The 16,219-nt window shown below is 33.6% G+C and overlaps 1 protein-coding gene across 1 annotated transcript; it reads left to right on the top strand.

Annotated features, from left to right (window-relative positions):
• Positions 1-1,311: 1,311 nt before the first annotated feature.
• Positions 1,312-14,087, top strand: LOC143083206 (polycystin-1-like protein 2). Its single transcript, XM_076259451.1, has 5 exons — positions 1,312-1,375; positions 3,144-3,409; positions 5,768-6,024; positions 11,220-11,373; positions 12,096-14,087. Coding segments are annotated over exons 1-5 (1,890 nt in total). The 5' UTR covers positions 1,312-1,373; the 3' UTR covers positions 13,307-14,087.
• Positions 14,088-16,219: the final 2,132 nt, after the last annotated feature.

Here is a 16,219-nt window from a genome sequence, read left to right on the forward strand (position 1 = left end):
CCTGCTGCTCAATGATGACAATATCATCTACGGAGAAAAGAGATAGATTACCAGAAGGGCATGAAATATGCGGGTTACGAGTAATACGCTGTGTCAAAGAACGCAAATCGCGGTATGTCACAAATTGGAAATTTCTGTCATTAGAAAACCGTGGATTTTTTTTAATAAAACATTGACTTTGTGTCAGCAAATTTGGGCTCTGAAAGATTTCAAAAGCGCAAGAATCGTGGAACACATTGGTAGAAAACAAACATAACTGGAGTAAAGTCTAAAGAAACTGACAAAAGCACGAAATTGTTAGATCTATGACCGTATATTGAGTTCAAAAAGTCGGCAAACATACACTTTGTGTTATAGAAAGCCCTTAGATTTAACCATGGCTATTGTTTTTGTTTAAAAACACCAAATACCTTAAAAGAGTCATTAAACAACTTCATGTTTTACATTGTAATTATATTTGCTTCAGTCTTGCATAACTTGAGAGTCTTAAAAAGCACAACCCTACTATTAGCAACACTGTTTGAGTTCTCATTTCATTCATAATACTTGTGTTGCATACCATTGCATTTGCATAATTTTATGGGGACTACAAATCATCACTTAAAATGTAGTCCAATTTCAGTTCAATAAAAAGTATACATTCGTGTTTTATAGATTATCGATAAAAAAAAAGTACACGGAGTAAGATAATTTGTTATCATGTTTTAGGTTTCTGTCCAGAATAATTATACAAGACGTGCAGACCAAAAAAGTATTTAATTTCTACTACGATAATTGGCTTGGAATTCAAAGTGGTACTGCTAAAGTGTGTTTATCAATCAAGTCAGGTTACGAATTGAAGCAACAGTTTTTCCTTAGAACAAGTCAAGATTTACGTAGAGGGCATTTGTGGATCAGTATAATTTCAAAACCACCATGTAGCAATTTTACGAGGGCTCAAAGATTATCATGCGCATTGTCTTTATTGTTGTGTACAATGTTGTCCTGTCTAATGTTTCATGGAATTCCGACTGACGAAACGATTAGTTCTGATGTAGCCAGTATTCAATTTGAATTTTCGCTGAAAGACTTTATCATTGGTTTGCAAAGTAGTATAATAATGTTTCCTATAAACTTTGCCATCATTGAACTTTTTGTGCGATCAAAAACAAAACAGCTACATAAAGAACGATATATGGAAATTGGTGTAAACCGTCCAACGACAAGTGATGAAAAAGGATCAGATAAAAAAGATAATGAAATTGTGGCAGTAAAACGATGGATGTAAGTTAACTAATTTTATGATCTGTTTTTTGTATCCCTATGGTGTGAATTCGAAGGGCTCAGCCTATTTATACAGCTAGGTTAATATACATAAAGCAGTAAAACGATGGATGTAAGTTAACTGATTTTATTATCTGTTTCTTGTATCCCAATTTTGTGAGTTCGAAGGGCTCAGCCTATTTGTAAAGCTAGGTTAATATACCTAAAACATAAAATCAAAAAAATACTGAACTCCGAGGAAAATTCAAAAAGGAAGCCCCTAATCAAATGGCAAAATCAAAAGCTCAAACACATCAAACGAATGGATAACAACTGTCATATTCCTGACTTGGTACAGGCATTTTCTTGTGTAGAAAATTGTGGATTAAACATGGGTTAATAGCTAGCTAAACCTCTCACTTGTATGACAGTCGCATGAAATTCCTTTATATTCACAACGATGCATACATGTACTTACGCTTATAGAGACATGATACTAATAAATGTACTCGACCATACTAATATATAGTCGAATTCAGTTTGGTCGCAAGTCGGTTATTAAAGTTCTTGTGCATCATGAATTTGCATTGTTCTATCATGTTGATAAGTTTGAATTTTTGAATAATGTTCACGTGCAATTTTGCCCTTAGTATCGTAACAATGCAAACAAAAACAAATTGTTGAAAGACTTAATACACTAGAAGTCTTTCTGCTTACACGTGATATACATTCTGCAATAAGATTAAACGGAAAGTATCGTCGTCAAGCAAAAATTTTCAAAGGCAAATGAATTTTAACAATACGCAGCACGGACATGTTTGTGCTGACAAATTAATATAACTCGCATTATATCACTAGCTAGATATTTAGTAGTTAACATGCGTGAATTCTAATTCGTCTTTATGGCTTTAATTTCGACACCTAAGATGTTAATCGTTTAAGGAAATTTTGCCAGGGAATTTGTTCTTTTAGTATGAAATTTGACCATGAACTCAACATATATATCATAGTAAAAAAAATGTACACGAGGTGCACATTCCTTCTACCTCATCTCATCATTAACAATTTGTTTTTATGTTTATCAACATTCTCTGGCACCTATTTTCCAAAGCTATTGACCTTAAGTAGAAATTTTTCATCTTATGTAGATTTGGTTGGTTATTGCAGGTAGACAAAACTTGGAGTATTACAAGAAGATATTGATTTTGCATTATTAAATAGGAAACTGTAATATAAAAGAAATATGATAGGTAGTCATCTATGAAACAAATTCAGTATATGCGCAGCAAACAACACACAAAAAACAAAGAAACATGGCTTTTACTGCTCTTCTTCGTCTCTAAGTTATTATGAGCGTCACTGATGAGTCTTTTGTAGACGAAACGCGCGTCTGGCGTACTGAATTATAATCCTGGTACCTTTGATAACTATTATTAAAATATCGCAGAGCAAACTTCTTACATCGAAGTCGTTCCAGATTCTCTTTCAGACTTTCCGTTCGAATGTTTAAATTGAGTTCGGTATTTTTGTTATTATACTTTCCTCTCAAAAGAGTGACGAAAGATACCAGAGGGATAGATAAACTCATAGATCAAAAATAAACTGACAACGCCATGGCTGAAAATGAAAAGACAAACAGACAAACAATAGCACAGACGACATAACACAGAAAACTAAAGACTAAGCAAAACGAACCCCACCAAAAACTGGGGGTGATCTCAGGTGCTCAAGAAGGGTAAGTAGATCCTGCTCCACATGTGGTACCGGTCGTGTTGCTTATGTTCTTACAAATCCAATAAATAGTCTAATTCGGTCGGCCACATTCGTGAAAATGGAAGGGTATTGTAGCAACGGTTTGAACAGGTTTTCCTGTATTTTTTATCCAAACTTTATATTTTCAGGTTTCCATGGTGGGTTATATACATTGCATGGACCACAACTATTTTGACATCGTTGGTTTCTTCATATTTTGTTATGCTGTACGGATTAAAATATGGCTACTATGAAAGTTTGAATTGGCTAGTTTCCTTTCTTACAGCATTTGTTGATGATGTCTTTTTAATGGAACCTATCAGTGTTGTGTTTTTTGCCATGTTGTTCACATTTATATTGAAACGGGAGATCAAAATTGATTCTGCTCCAGCCTTGATTGTACACAAACCAGAAAGTAAGTTTGTTAATCTTGTTTGTAGATTTTTGTGTAGTTTCTAATAATATTAATCTCCTGATGGTGACGCCATAAGTCACCTATACAATCGGTGACGCCATAAGTCACCTCTTCTATCGGTGACGCCATAAGTCACCTCTTCTATCGGTGACGCCATAAGTCACCTCTCCTATCGGTGACGCCATAAGTCACCTCTCCTATCGGGGACGCCATAAGTTACCTCTCCTATTGGTGACGCCATAAGTCATCTATCGGTGATGCCATAAGTCACCTCTTCTATCGGTGACGCCATAAGTCATCACTCCTATCGGTGACGCCATAAGTCACCTCTCCTATCGATGACACCATAAGTCACCTCTCCTATCAGTGACGCCATAAAATACCTATCCTATCGGTGACGCCATAAGTCACGATGAGTTTACGTTATGTCTGTTCATCAGCAAGTCAGTCCTTCAGACAGTTTCCTTATATGCTAAGTAAACTTATCGTATATACAAGGATGAAAACAGTTTCTGCACTTGTTCTTTAACTAGAGATTAGATACTTAATATAGATGCATATCATAAAAAGATGCAGATATAATTTGAGTTATGTTTTGGATGGTGTGGTCCGTTAACATAGAAAACTACTAGTACTGAGAAATTTAATTTAATTCAAAACCTTTGATTAAAATGATGAGATATTTGGATTGATGTGTAACAAATGAAGTTTTAGTTTCGTTCTGGTTGTGTGATTTTCATCGGAGTTGTCAATGTTTTTTCTAATTACTGTGGATTTATTTATTTTTGTGGATTGAGGAAAACTTACATTTTCATGGATATTTGATTTTCATGGTTTGTCAATGTTTTTTCTAATTACTGTGGATTTATTTATTTTTGTGGATTGAGGAAAACTTACATTTTCATGGATATTTGATTTTCATGGTTGTCAATCTGTGCATGCAAAACTTATAGAAAAAAAGTGATTATTTTTGGAGAAAAAACCTTCAATGAATATGAGGTGGATTGGTAATATAAAAAAATATTCAACTATAAAAAAGAAGAAGTGGCATGAATGCCAATGAGACAACTCTCCACGAGAGATCAAATATCACAGCAATTACAACTATAGGTCACCGTACGACCTTCAACAATGAACAAAGCCGAAACTGCTTAGTCAGCTACAAAAGTCCCCGAAATGACAAATGTAAATTCAAACCAGAAAACTAACGGTATAATTTTTGTACAAAAAAATGAGAAAAATTACCAAAATACAAATATGTAACACATAAATAAATAAATAAAGGACAACCACTGATTTACAGGCTTCTGACTTGTGACAGACATTCATGATCAATTGTGGATATATATCTTTGAAAATAAGGTAAAAGTCTGTTACTCATGAAAACAATTAAAAAGTGTTGGGAATTTTGGACTAGCGAGACAATTTTTGTGACAGGGTAGAGATTTTCAGCTCTGTACACAATTTTTTTTTAACTTAACAATATCTTTATTTCAATCTTTAACAAATTAATTTTACAAATATATATATAATAAATATTGTGAACACACATACGGATCTTTGTTTGTATGGCCCCACAACGAAGTTGTCGGTGCCATATAGTTTTACCCTTGTCCGTCATTTCGTAATTCCGTAATTCCGTCATTCCGTAATTCCCCAACAAACCAGTTTTTTTTTTCTAAACGCCTTGAGATATTGGGCTCATTTTCGGTATGTGAGCTAACCATGATGAGTTACAGATCAAGTTTAAGGTTCGTTCCGCTCCGCTATTTTTGCCGAAATTACGGGCTTTGGCATGGACTTTGATAAATTGTTGAAAATCAGTTATACGGAGTGTTTTTTAAATCCCTTGAGATATTCGGCTGATTTTTGGTATGTGAGTTAACCATGGTGAGTAACAGATCAAGTTTACGTTTCGTTCTGCTGCACTAATTTTGCTGAATTAACATACTTTGGACTTTGATAAACTGTTGAAAGTCACAGTTATACGGAGTTTTTTTCTAAACGCCTTGAGATATTGGGCTGATTTTGGTATGTTAGTTAACCATGATGGATTACAGATCAAGTTTAAGTTGAGTTCTGCTCAGCTCATTTTTCCCGAAATTAACAGTTTAAGATTTTGAAAATTGTTGAAAATCACAGTTATATGGACTTTTTTTCTATATGCCTTCAGATTTTGAGCTGATTCTTGATATGTGAGACTACCATCATGTTTGTGTCCACATGCGTTGTTGAAATTGCTGTTTTTAAACTTTTTTTGACGAGGCCATTCGTGTTGTTTTGACACATCTAGTTTCTTTCCTTTTTTGATACATAACTTTGATGATATCTATTGAAACAATTATCTTTTCATTCCAGAAAACAATACATTATTGCAGAAAAGAAGTAATACGAAGTCAATTATCCCAGGGCATGCTTCAAAAAAAGATTTGAGGAAAGCTAAACAAGAACTTGATTTAAAAGAAAAAATCCAGACAAATCTTCAAGATATAATTCTTTATGTGTTTTTCACATTTATGTTGTTATTTGTTGTACACAACCACCGACCAGTGGAGAAATGTTTCATGCAGTCACAAGATATCAACAATATTTTTATCCAAAATACATTAGAACATGTAAGTATTACAAACAAGAAAGAAATGAGCAAAGGAGCAATCATAAACCATTAGTCAAATTAGACGGAACAATCTCATAAATCCATCAATAAGATACAAATAAATGAAAATTTAAACAAATGGTCTCCATTAGGAGCGAGACAGGATATGTCGATAAATAAGTTTCTCCTGCTTTTAGTGCATCACACGCCTTGTAAATCATTATTCAAATCACACTGCATCCTCATTCAATCCACATTCCATCCTCATCCAATCCACATTCCATCCTCATTCAATCCACATTCCATCCACATTCAATCCACATTCCATCCTCATTCAATCTACATTCCATCCTCATTCAATCCACATTCCATCCTCATCCAATCCACATTCCATCCTCATCCAATCCACATTCCATCCTCATCCAATCCACATGCCATCCTCATTCAATCCACATTCCATCCACATTCAATCCACATTCCATCCTCATTCAATCTACATTCCATCCTCATTCAATCTACATTCCATCCTCATTCAATCAACATTCCATCCTCATCCAATCCACATTCCATCCTCATTCAATCCACATTCCATCCACATTCAATCCACATTCCATCCTCATTCAATCCACATTCAATCCACATTCCATCCTCATCCAATCCACATTCCATCCTCATTCAATCCACATTCCATCCTCATCCAATCCACATTCCATCCTCATTCAATCTAAATTCCATCCTCATTCAATCCACATTCAATCCACATTCCATCCTCATTTCACAGAAGTTAAAATACCAGACCAAACTATACTGGGATCTAAGGAGCTAAGACGCGAAGCACATCGCTATTAGTTGAAACACCGATACTGGTTTTATATTCTCCACTTTAAGATAATGGTGGTCGTGTTACTCCACTGTGTCTAAACTATCAAAGCAAACAATTTTGGACACAATGAAATCTATTATGTATCAACAGACAGAGAAAAGGGTAGGATTTCTATTTATTTATTTGTTTTTTTTCTATGATACCGAAAAATATAAATACAGAAATAACTATGTTCGATTGAGGTAATATATTTTCTACAACCGTTTCTAGGTAAACGGAGAAATAATTAAACGTCCACGTCAAAATGATGAATTGCGTGAATATTGTCTCGAATTTGTTGAATTTCTCGCTAAACTGCACATTGCATGAAACGGATGGTACCGGAAGAAAGATATTACTATGGAGATTGCGAGAATAGTTACTTTGAGCACGTCAATGTGTGAATGTGTGTGCATTAAACGAAAGAAATCATGTCAAAATCAAAGGATTTGGCGAAACGTATACATAGACAATAATAGTGCAATGACTTGACATATCAACGATATAAGGATTCGGCCCGAAACAGGGGAAAAAGCTCGACAGAGCCTCGCATTTCCGCCTTTCTTAGCCTCATCCTTATATCGTTGCTATGTAAAGTCAATGCACTATTATTGTCTTTATACTGCAATCTAAAAAACATATTCAATTGTTGTTAAATGTGGTAATGTTATTATTTGATTTAAATACTGGGAAACTTCACCCTTTTATAAAAAGGCTTCATATCACGCAGGCTCATGCAGACGGAGAAATATACAACACAATGAAATGTACATTGCCTGTTGAAACCCCACAATCGATGGTGAACGAATTTGTTTGAGAATGGACTAAAATATCAACAATAAGCATAACACATAATGATTTATAGTTTGCAGACCAAAAAAATTAACAAGTGAAAAATTGTATTAATTATCTTATAACATTAGGATGTTTGTTTGTTTACTATACCAGATTTAAAATTAAAAGATGCAGTATGATTGTGTCATCATAATAATTTAGTAACAATAGCTACTCGACGGGTTTCGCATTTGGAAAAGGATCTGCTCACCCTTCCGGAGCACCTGGTATCACCCCCATTTTTTGCGGGGTTCGTAATGCTTAGTCTTTAGTTTTCTTTGTATTGTCTTGTGAACTATTATTTGTCAGTTTTTCTTTTTTACCCAAGGTGTTGTCAGTGATTTCAATTTATGAGTGTGACCTCTAGTATCTTACGCCCCTCTTTTATTACAAGAGTAAAGCACGTTTACTTATAGCTTCATTTACAATATTAACTATCATAAACTTATTTATTTATTGACGGACAGTCAGGAAAAGAATTTAAACTGCTCTGCCCTTATCATGCATGCAAATACGTTAGATATTCTGGTACCGTAAGATAAAGGTTTCGCCGCTTGGTCTCGCATTGCGACGAGACAAGATACCAATTGATGTGAATCGTGAGAATAAACATGATAATCAAACTCACATATCGCTAATTAAGTGGGTGTCTCTGTTTTCTGTTTTTGCATGAAATATTAAGATGGTACACGATAGAGTTATATTGTATCACTGGCGGACGCAGGGAGTTTATAGATGGCAACCCTACACCATTTTATTTTGATGACACAATACATATATGTTTTTCACGATTTATATGATTTTTTTTTAATTCTTACCATCTAATCGTCAAAATAAATGTTTGCATCGCTATGCTCGGTGGTATATATTCCGTTTTATGCAATTACGCAACGTTTAAAAAATCCTAGATTCGCTCCTATATATATACAATTATAAACTTCACTGGAATGTTAACATTGTCAACGCACGATTATCAATACGTAACGTAGATCTGAAAGAACCGTTTATTTATAAAAATGCATATATGGTGATCACGTGAAACTGTAGACAATGTAAAAACAATTGCCACATGCAGTTTTTGCAACAAGTCTTTACCCTCATACATGAGACGATTTTGATGACAGTCTAGCAGTTCTTAATCAACTAATTGAAGTTTCAGTGTAAGTTTTTCGCACAAAATGTTGGAATGCCAATATTATTTTTTTCTTGCTTCACAAAATTTGTGGACACAGAGACAACAGTTGGCGCAGCATTTAAATCTCAATTACTGGCTTGATCTGCTCAGATTGGAGAGTATCGTAATCCTTGGCTAGCGAAGATGTCATGAAAGTGACTTTTTGGACCTTTTGGATTATAGCTCTTCGTCTTTTATATAAGCTTTGGATTTCAAATATTTTGGCCACGAGCATCACTGAAGAGACATGTATTGTCGAAATGCGCATCTGGTGCAAGAAATTTGGTACCGTTAATTTTATTGCAGTCTTTCTGATGTTTGATAATAAATATTCTAAGCAAAAGTTAGATTTACGTTTTGCGATTTTGCATTATATTCTACGGAAAAAAGGGTCCATTTTCGTGAAATTCTATTTGAACGAAACCGGGCGTATACATTGTCAAAACTGTGTCCTTCCATTTTGACATGACCTAATTTTTTCGTTCAATGCACACAAATACAATTGTTGACTATTTTTTTTATCGATATGTTAAAAATTTCTATTTGTACCATATTTTTCTTAAAATGTGCACAATTCAACTAGAAATTAACGAAATTCGAAGCAAGGTTCAATCAATTTGCCATTTTCACCTGCCTTTTTACTTACATTGTATTTCTGTTTATCTAGTACGGCTCTAGGAAAAAATCATCTAATAATCGAAAATAGTTATATATGTATTTTTATTCTTCAGTGTCATTAAAATAACAAATAAATTTTTAAAAAATGCCACCTTTCTTGATGGTACGTTACCAAACCGGATATTAGATTCCGTTGAGTTCAAACATTTTTCCAGGGTAGTTTAGACACAGTTAACTCAAATTGTCGATTTTTGGTATGAAGTCCTTCAAGTGGAAACATGCACGAGCATTAAATACTAGCTGATTTATATTTAAACATAGTGTCGATCAAAAAGTCATGTATTTTGCTGATATGATCTTCAGTGTATTTGTTGTTGGAATCCAGGAATTTGTATTACTCATGTAATACGGCACATAGGGTAGGCTCTAATTTCTTCGCAAGAAATTTGTGTTACTCATGTAATACGGCACATAGGGTAGGCTCTGATTTCTTCGCAAGAAATTTGTGTTACTCATGTAATACGGCACATAGGGTAGGCTCTGATTTCTTCGCAAGAAATTTGTGTTACTCATGTAATACGGCACATAGGGTAGGCTCTGCGTTCTTCACAAGGAATTTGTATTACTCATGTAATACGGCACATAGGATAGGTTCTGCGTTCTTCACAAAGAATTTGTAATACTTATGTAATACGACACATAGGGTAGGCTCTGCCATCGTCACAAGGAATTTGTATTACTTATGTTATACGGCACAAAGGGTAGGCTCTGCCTTCTTCACAAGGAATTTGTATTACTCGTGTAATACGGCACATAGGGTAGGCTCTGCGTTCTTCACAAGGAATATGTATTACTCATGTAATACGGCACATAGGGTAGGCTCTGCCTTCTTCACAAGGAATTTGTATTACTCGTGTAATACGGCACATAGGGTAGGCTCTGCGTTCTTCACAAGGAATATGTATTACTCATGTAATACGGCACATAGGGTAGGCTCTGCGTTCTTCACAAGGAATTTGTATTACTAGTACTCATGTAATACGGCACATAGGGTAGGCTCTGCATACCTAGTTTATATTTTTTTCTTTGAACTAAACTTCATTTCTGATTAATATCTTGTACTTTAAAGGTAACTTCATAATGTTTATAACTGATGTATATTTTGCACTCTGAAGCATTTGTTCCAAAAAAAATCAATTTGCCTTGTCTTAAGGCTTATACCAAGTTGAGCATTTTATACTATAAATTATAACACAACATTAACTGCTGTCTCTCTGTTTTTTACATTGTTACTTATTATTTCTGTTTTGTTTGATCCCACATTATTGTCGTGATATTTAATGGAATTCAACGCGACGGTCAAGCAAGTAAGAAGTCATACAAATATAGCTATAACACCAGGTTTGTCATTTTCTAAATGAGAAAATGTCTTTACCAAGTCAGGAATATGACAATTGTTATCTATTCGTTTGATGTGGTTGGGATTTGTTGATTTTTACATTTGAAGAGGAACTTCCTGTTTTGAATTTTTCTAAAAGTTCGGTATTTTTGTTCAGTCTTACCGCTTCACCGCTAACTTGCTTTCAGACTTGTAAAATTCTGCTCTTCAAGCCAACAAAATCCAATCAAAATTTTCCAAATATTGAGCTTCAAGCTTGTGCACCCAAAATTTAATCGTAAATGCTGTTTGCAATTTTACTTCTTAAATCTAAATTGTATTTTGTAGGTTAAGACACGTGGTGATATTTGGACTTATATCAACGAAAGTGTTATTCCTCCATTGAGTAGAACAATACCTTATGACATGTCAAAGAAGATTCCAGAAAATGATTTTCTACTGATAGGAAAATTTCGTCTGCGACAGATAAGGGTTAAAAGAGGTAAACAATATAAATAATAACAAATATAACAAAACCGAATTATGTGACTGTAAATATTTGATGCACATTCAAACATTACACTAGTAATTTTGGGGCCCTTTATAGCTTGTTGTTCGGTGTGAGCCAAGGCTCCGTGTTGAAGGCCGTACCTTGACCTATAATGGTTTACTTTTATAAATTGTTATTTGGATGGAGAGTTGTCTCATTGGCACTCATACCATATCTTCCTTTATCTATTAACATTATAGTTTCACACACTTATATTACAGATCAGATTTCACATTACATATTTTTTCGAGATTTGCCTGGTAAAATGATACCTGTCAATTTTGTTCTAATAAAGATATTTTTTACTAGCGAAAGGTTGCACCATTATCAAACAACCTTTAGTTTGATTATTGTTCATGTACTCTTGTCACTTTTTTTTAAAACTTTTAAATTTTTGAAATACTAAGGCTTTTCTACCTCAGGAATAAAGTACCTTTAGTTAGCTGTATTTGACAAAACTTTAGGGAATTCTGGTCCTCAATGCTCTTCAACTTCGTACTTTTTTTTTACCTTTTTAACTTTTTTGGATTCGAGCGTCACTGATGAGTCTTTTGTAGACGAAACGCGAGTTTGGCGTAAATACAAAATTTAATCCAGGTATATATGATGAGTTTATTTCCAAAATATCTAAAAAAAAAAAGGCATGTTTTCATGAACACCTTTGCTTTTTTCAGACAGCTGTAAATTCCCAGATAAGTTGAGGAAACTGTTTGGCTTGGACCATCTTGGCATGGAATGTACATCTACATTGAACATGGTAAATGATGACAATGACAATTACAACAAGTCGTGGCAGATTCAGTCACAACTAGTAACACCCACTGATGAATGGTCCTTCCAACATGCTTGGGACTTAGAGTCTGTACCATATTTAGGCGAGCGGGCAATATATGGTGGGGGTGGCTACTTGGTTGACATGAACACAGGTCCTTCATCTATTTTAAAGATTTCAGAGCTAATGCTTAAGTCATGGATTGACACAAGAACACGAGTTTTTTTCATAGAATTCGTATTGTATAATCCCAATGTTAACATGTATAGTTCAGTTATGATCGTGTTTGAGTATAGCAGTCCTGGCACACTAACAACATCATTTCAGATATATACAACACCTTTATCCCACTACTCCACTAGTAAAGAAATTACCAGTTTGGTGTTTGAGATAGTATTTTTTCTTTTGACGATTTTCGTGTCTTATATTGAGATCAAAAAGATAAGACTGGTCGGTTTGAAAACGTACTTTAAAAGGTTTTGGAACAAACTTTCCATGTTGATGTTAATATTGTGCTATACTTCAATGGCGATTTTTATAGAGAGATTTAGAATGATAACACACATAATCCGGCAGTATAGAAGTGACGGTAAAGACAGCTACATTAATTTTAGTCTTGCAATCCTATGGGATTGCATATTATTTTACATTTTGGCTTTTTTAAGCGTAATTACAATGATAAAACTACTGAAACTTTTAATGCTGAATCAGAAATTGAAATACCTATTTTCAATGATGGAACATGTAAAAAAACCTTTAAAATATTTCTTTTTTATCTATGTTATTTCATTGTTAGCGTTTGCATGTTGTGGGCATTTGTTATTTGGCGCATCATTAGCTGGTTATAGATCATTCGGAGACAGTTTGATGGTCCTTATAGAATGTACTTTCAGGATAGTCAATTATAATCAATATATTGAATTTCATCCAGAATTAGGTCCTCTTTTTATACTTTTGTTCATATTTATATTTGTGTTTGGTTTAATGAATATGTTTACTGTCATTGTAATGAATGCGCAGAAATCCTTAAGACAAAAAGGAGTAAAACATGATGACCAACTAACATTAATGATTAAGTACTTTGTGCACAGCATCAGAAGAATGTTTCGATAATATAATAAAATCAGTACTCAGTGCAGCATTAGAAGAATATTCCGATAATATAATAAATCAGTTCTTAGTGAGCAGCATTAGAAGAATTTTCCGATATTATAATCAGTACTCAGTGCATCATTAGAAGAATGTTCCGATGATATAATAAATCAGTATTTAGTGAGCAGCTTAGATGATAAGATGATTTTTTGATAATATAATAAATCAGTTCTTAGTGAGTTGCATTAGAAGAATGTTTCGATAATAAATTAAATCGTTTTTAGTGAGCAGCAACAGAAGAATATTTCGATAATTTGACAAATCAGTAATTGAAGTCACAGAGCTTCAAAATAATGTCTTAATAATATAATAAAGTAGTTCTTAGTATACAGAACCAGAAGAATGTTTCGATAATATGACAAATTAACGCTTAGTGAGCAGCTTCGGATGATATTTTAATAATGTAATAAAGCAGTACTTAGCGAGCAGCTTCAGATGATATTTCGATAATATAATAAATCAGTACTTAGTGAGCAGCTTCAGATGATATTTTCATGATGTAATAAATTAGTTCCGAGTGAGCAGCTTCAGATGATATTTTGATAATATAAAACATCAGCACTTAGTGAGCAGCTTCAGATTATATTTCGATAGTATAATAAATCAGTTAGTTTGTTAGTCTTTATTTTCATCAAACGCCATACTTGTGTGCAGACATGAAGAAAAAAAAACGAATGGCCAGGTAATTTTTTATAAAGTTTTTGTTAATAAATTATTTCAACTCCCACTTGTTTGCAATGCTGTAAAACTTTGTTTTTCATTCTTTTTTCCGATTATTTTGAATGTCAATGATTGTAATACTCGTTCTTTTAAGGTGGTACTAAGCACCTTGACTAAAATTAATTTGATTCGTTAACTTTTCATAGAAATATTACAAAATATTTACTTTGACCCTTGACTAAGATATAAAAATTTCAAGGAAATTCGTATCACGGGCTTTATCGGTTACAATAGAACGTAATAAAACGTTCAGGTAATTTTTACAGAATTGCTTTCTTTGTGTGTAATGTACCAGCTTAAGAATTCATCAAATCTTCCTGTCTTATGATTTACTATATCAGACGCGAGTTAACCTGGTGAATTCCTTCTTATCGAAGGAATGAGAATAAGATATAACAAAGCATAAAAATCTTCTTTACAAGAAACAGATACACAAACGGCCTATCTCATTTGCTGATTGTGACATTTGGAATGCAAATAAAGTATGGTAACTGGATATCTATATATAACGTAAAAAATATATTTCTAACTTTCGTATTCTAAAAGCTAACTAAACTTATAATCTAGTTTATCGGGAAAAGGGTGAAATCATTTCTTCCTTATTTGAATTATGATATTTTAATACTACTCCCACATATTTACTTGAGATTAAATAATGAAAAGAATGAATGAATGTTATTACCTACGAAATAAATTTTATTTATATCATATAAGATAAAATGGGTCACCAAACTCGTTATCGTAGTAATAATGATTGAATCTCAAGCACTCAAAATCATATACATGTATATGAATAAAGCCTTAAAATCGTTTACATGTTTAATAACATTGCGAAGGGATATAGGGAATGTGACAAAAAAAATCAACAGCCCGACCAAGAGCATAAAACAGCTCAAAGCCGTCGATGGATTTAACACAGCAAAACAATCCCACACCCCGCCCTTAACAAAAAGTGTACTAGTTCAGTAAAAATGAACGTCTAACTAAACTCCAAACAGGTTAATGAACTAAAATTATATCAAAAAAAACATACAGCACTAACAAGGGATAGAGACTGCAGACGTTGACCTGGTGCAAATAAATTTGCAGCAGGGTAAAACTTGTTCAGATCAGTATTTAGTTGTGAGGGCATCGTATTTCAGATATAAGATGCACACTTTACACCCAAAGAAAAGTTCAGTGTCATATTAATGTTGTATAAGAAAATTGAAATGTAAGTATCAAAATGTTTTTCCATTTTTACAAATACGTAAGACAGCTCATTTTATAACAAATTGGTAATTACATTTCACCCGGTGGTAACAGTTATCTTACTTGTATCTGATGTTGATTGCTTTCAGAAAAAAAATATGATTATCAGGAGAGCATCTCGCAGCTGTCTTTTTTTATGTAAAGACTAACTTAGAAGAAAGTCAGGTGCTCAGGCTAAATGTATATGTCCTTATGTTAATCATATTTGATATAGTTTCGCTATTTGATTTTTATTATTTTTATCACGGTGGAACCTGTCTTCGTCGACAGCATATATAATCTAGAAAAAACTTTTTTGGAATTTGAGTCTTTCTTTTTGGTTGCATTACAAAGATTAAAGTTACACAGTTGTAACATGCTGTAATGATGTGCAATCAATCCATCAAATAGTGTTATGGTTTCATATGTATGTATCAGCTTATTAACAGTTTGATACCACATAAAGGCAACAGTAGTAATCCGCTGTTCAAAATTCATAAATCGATTGAGAGAAAACAAATCCTCTTTACAAACTAAACCCAAGGGAAACCCGACAACCATAAGAGACAAACACCAGAACAAAAGAAACACTGAAGTGCAACAAAAACAAACGCAAAGGCATCATACATAGAAAAGAACTATTAAATAACATGAATAACAGCTTCCATATTCCTGACTTGGTACAGGACATTTAGAGATTTTTTTTTATACAAGACTACAATGAAGATAACATATTTTTCATTTTTCGATCATTGATAGTATGTACAACACGACCATGGGACACCATATCAGAGTAAGAAGATGTGGTATGATTGCAAATGAAACAACTTTCAACCATGGCTTGCATTTTCAAATTTGATTTCCTTGCTTGAGGGTTGCTGCTCACAAGGAAACTAATAATCAAACCAAGAGTTTCAAGAGGTG

Source organism: Mytilus galloprovincialis, chromosome 7 (assembly GCF_965363235.1).
Source record: "Mytilus galloprovincialis chromosome 7, xbMytGall1.hap1.1, whole genome shotgun sequence".
Lineage (NCBI taxonomy): Eukaryota > Metazoa > Mollusca > Bivalvia > Mytilida > Mytilidae > Mytilus > Mytilus galloprovincialis.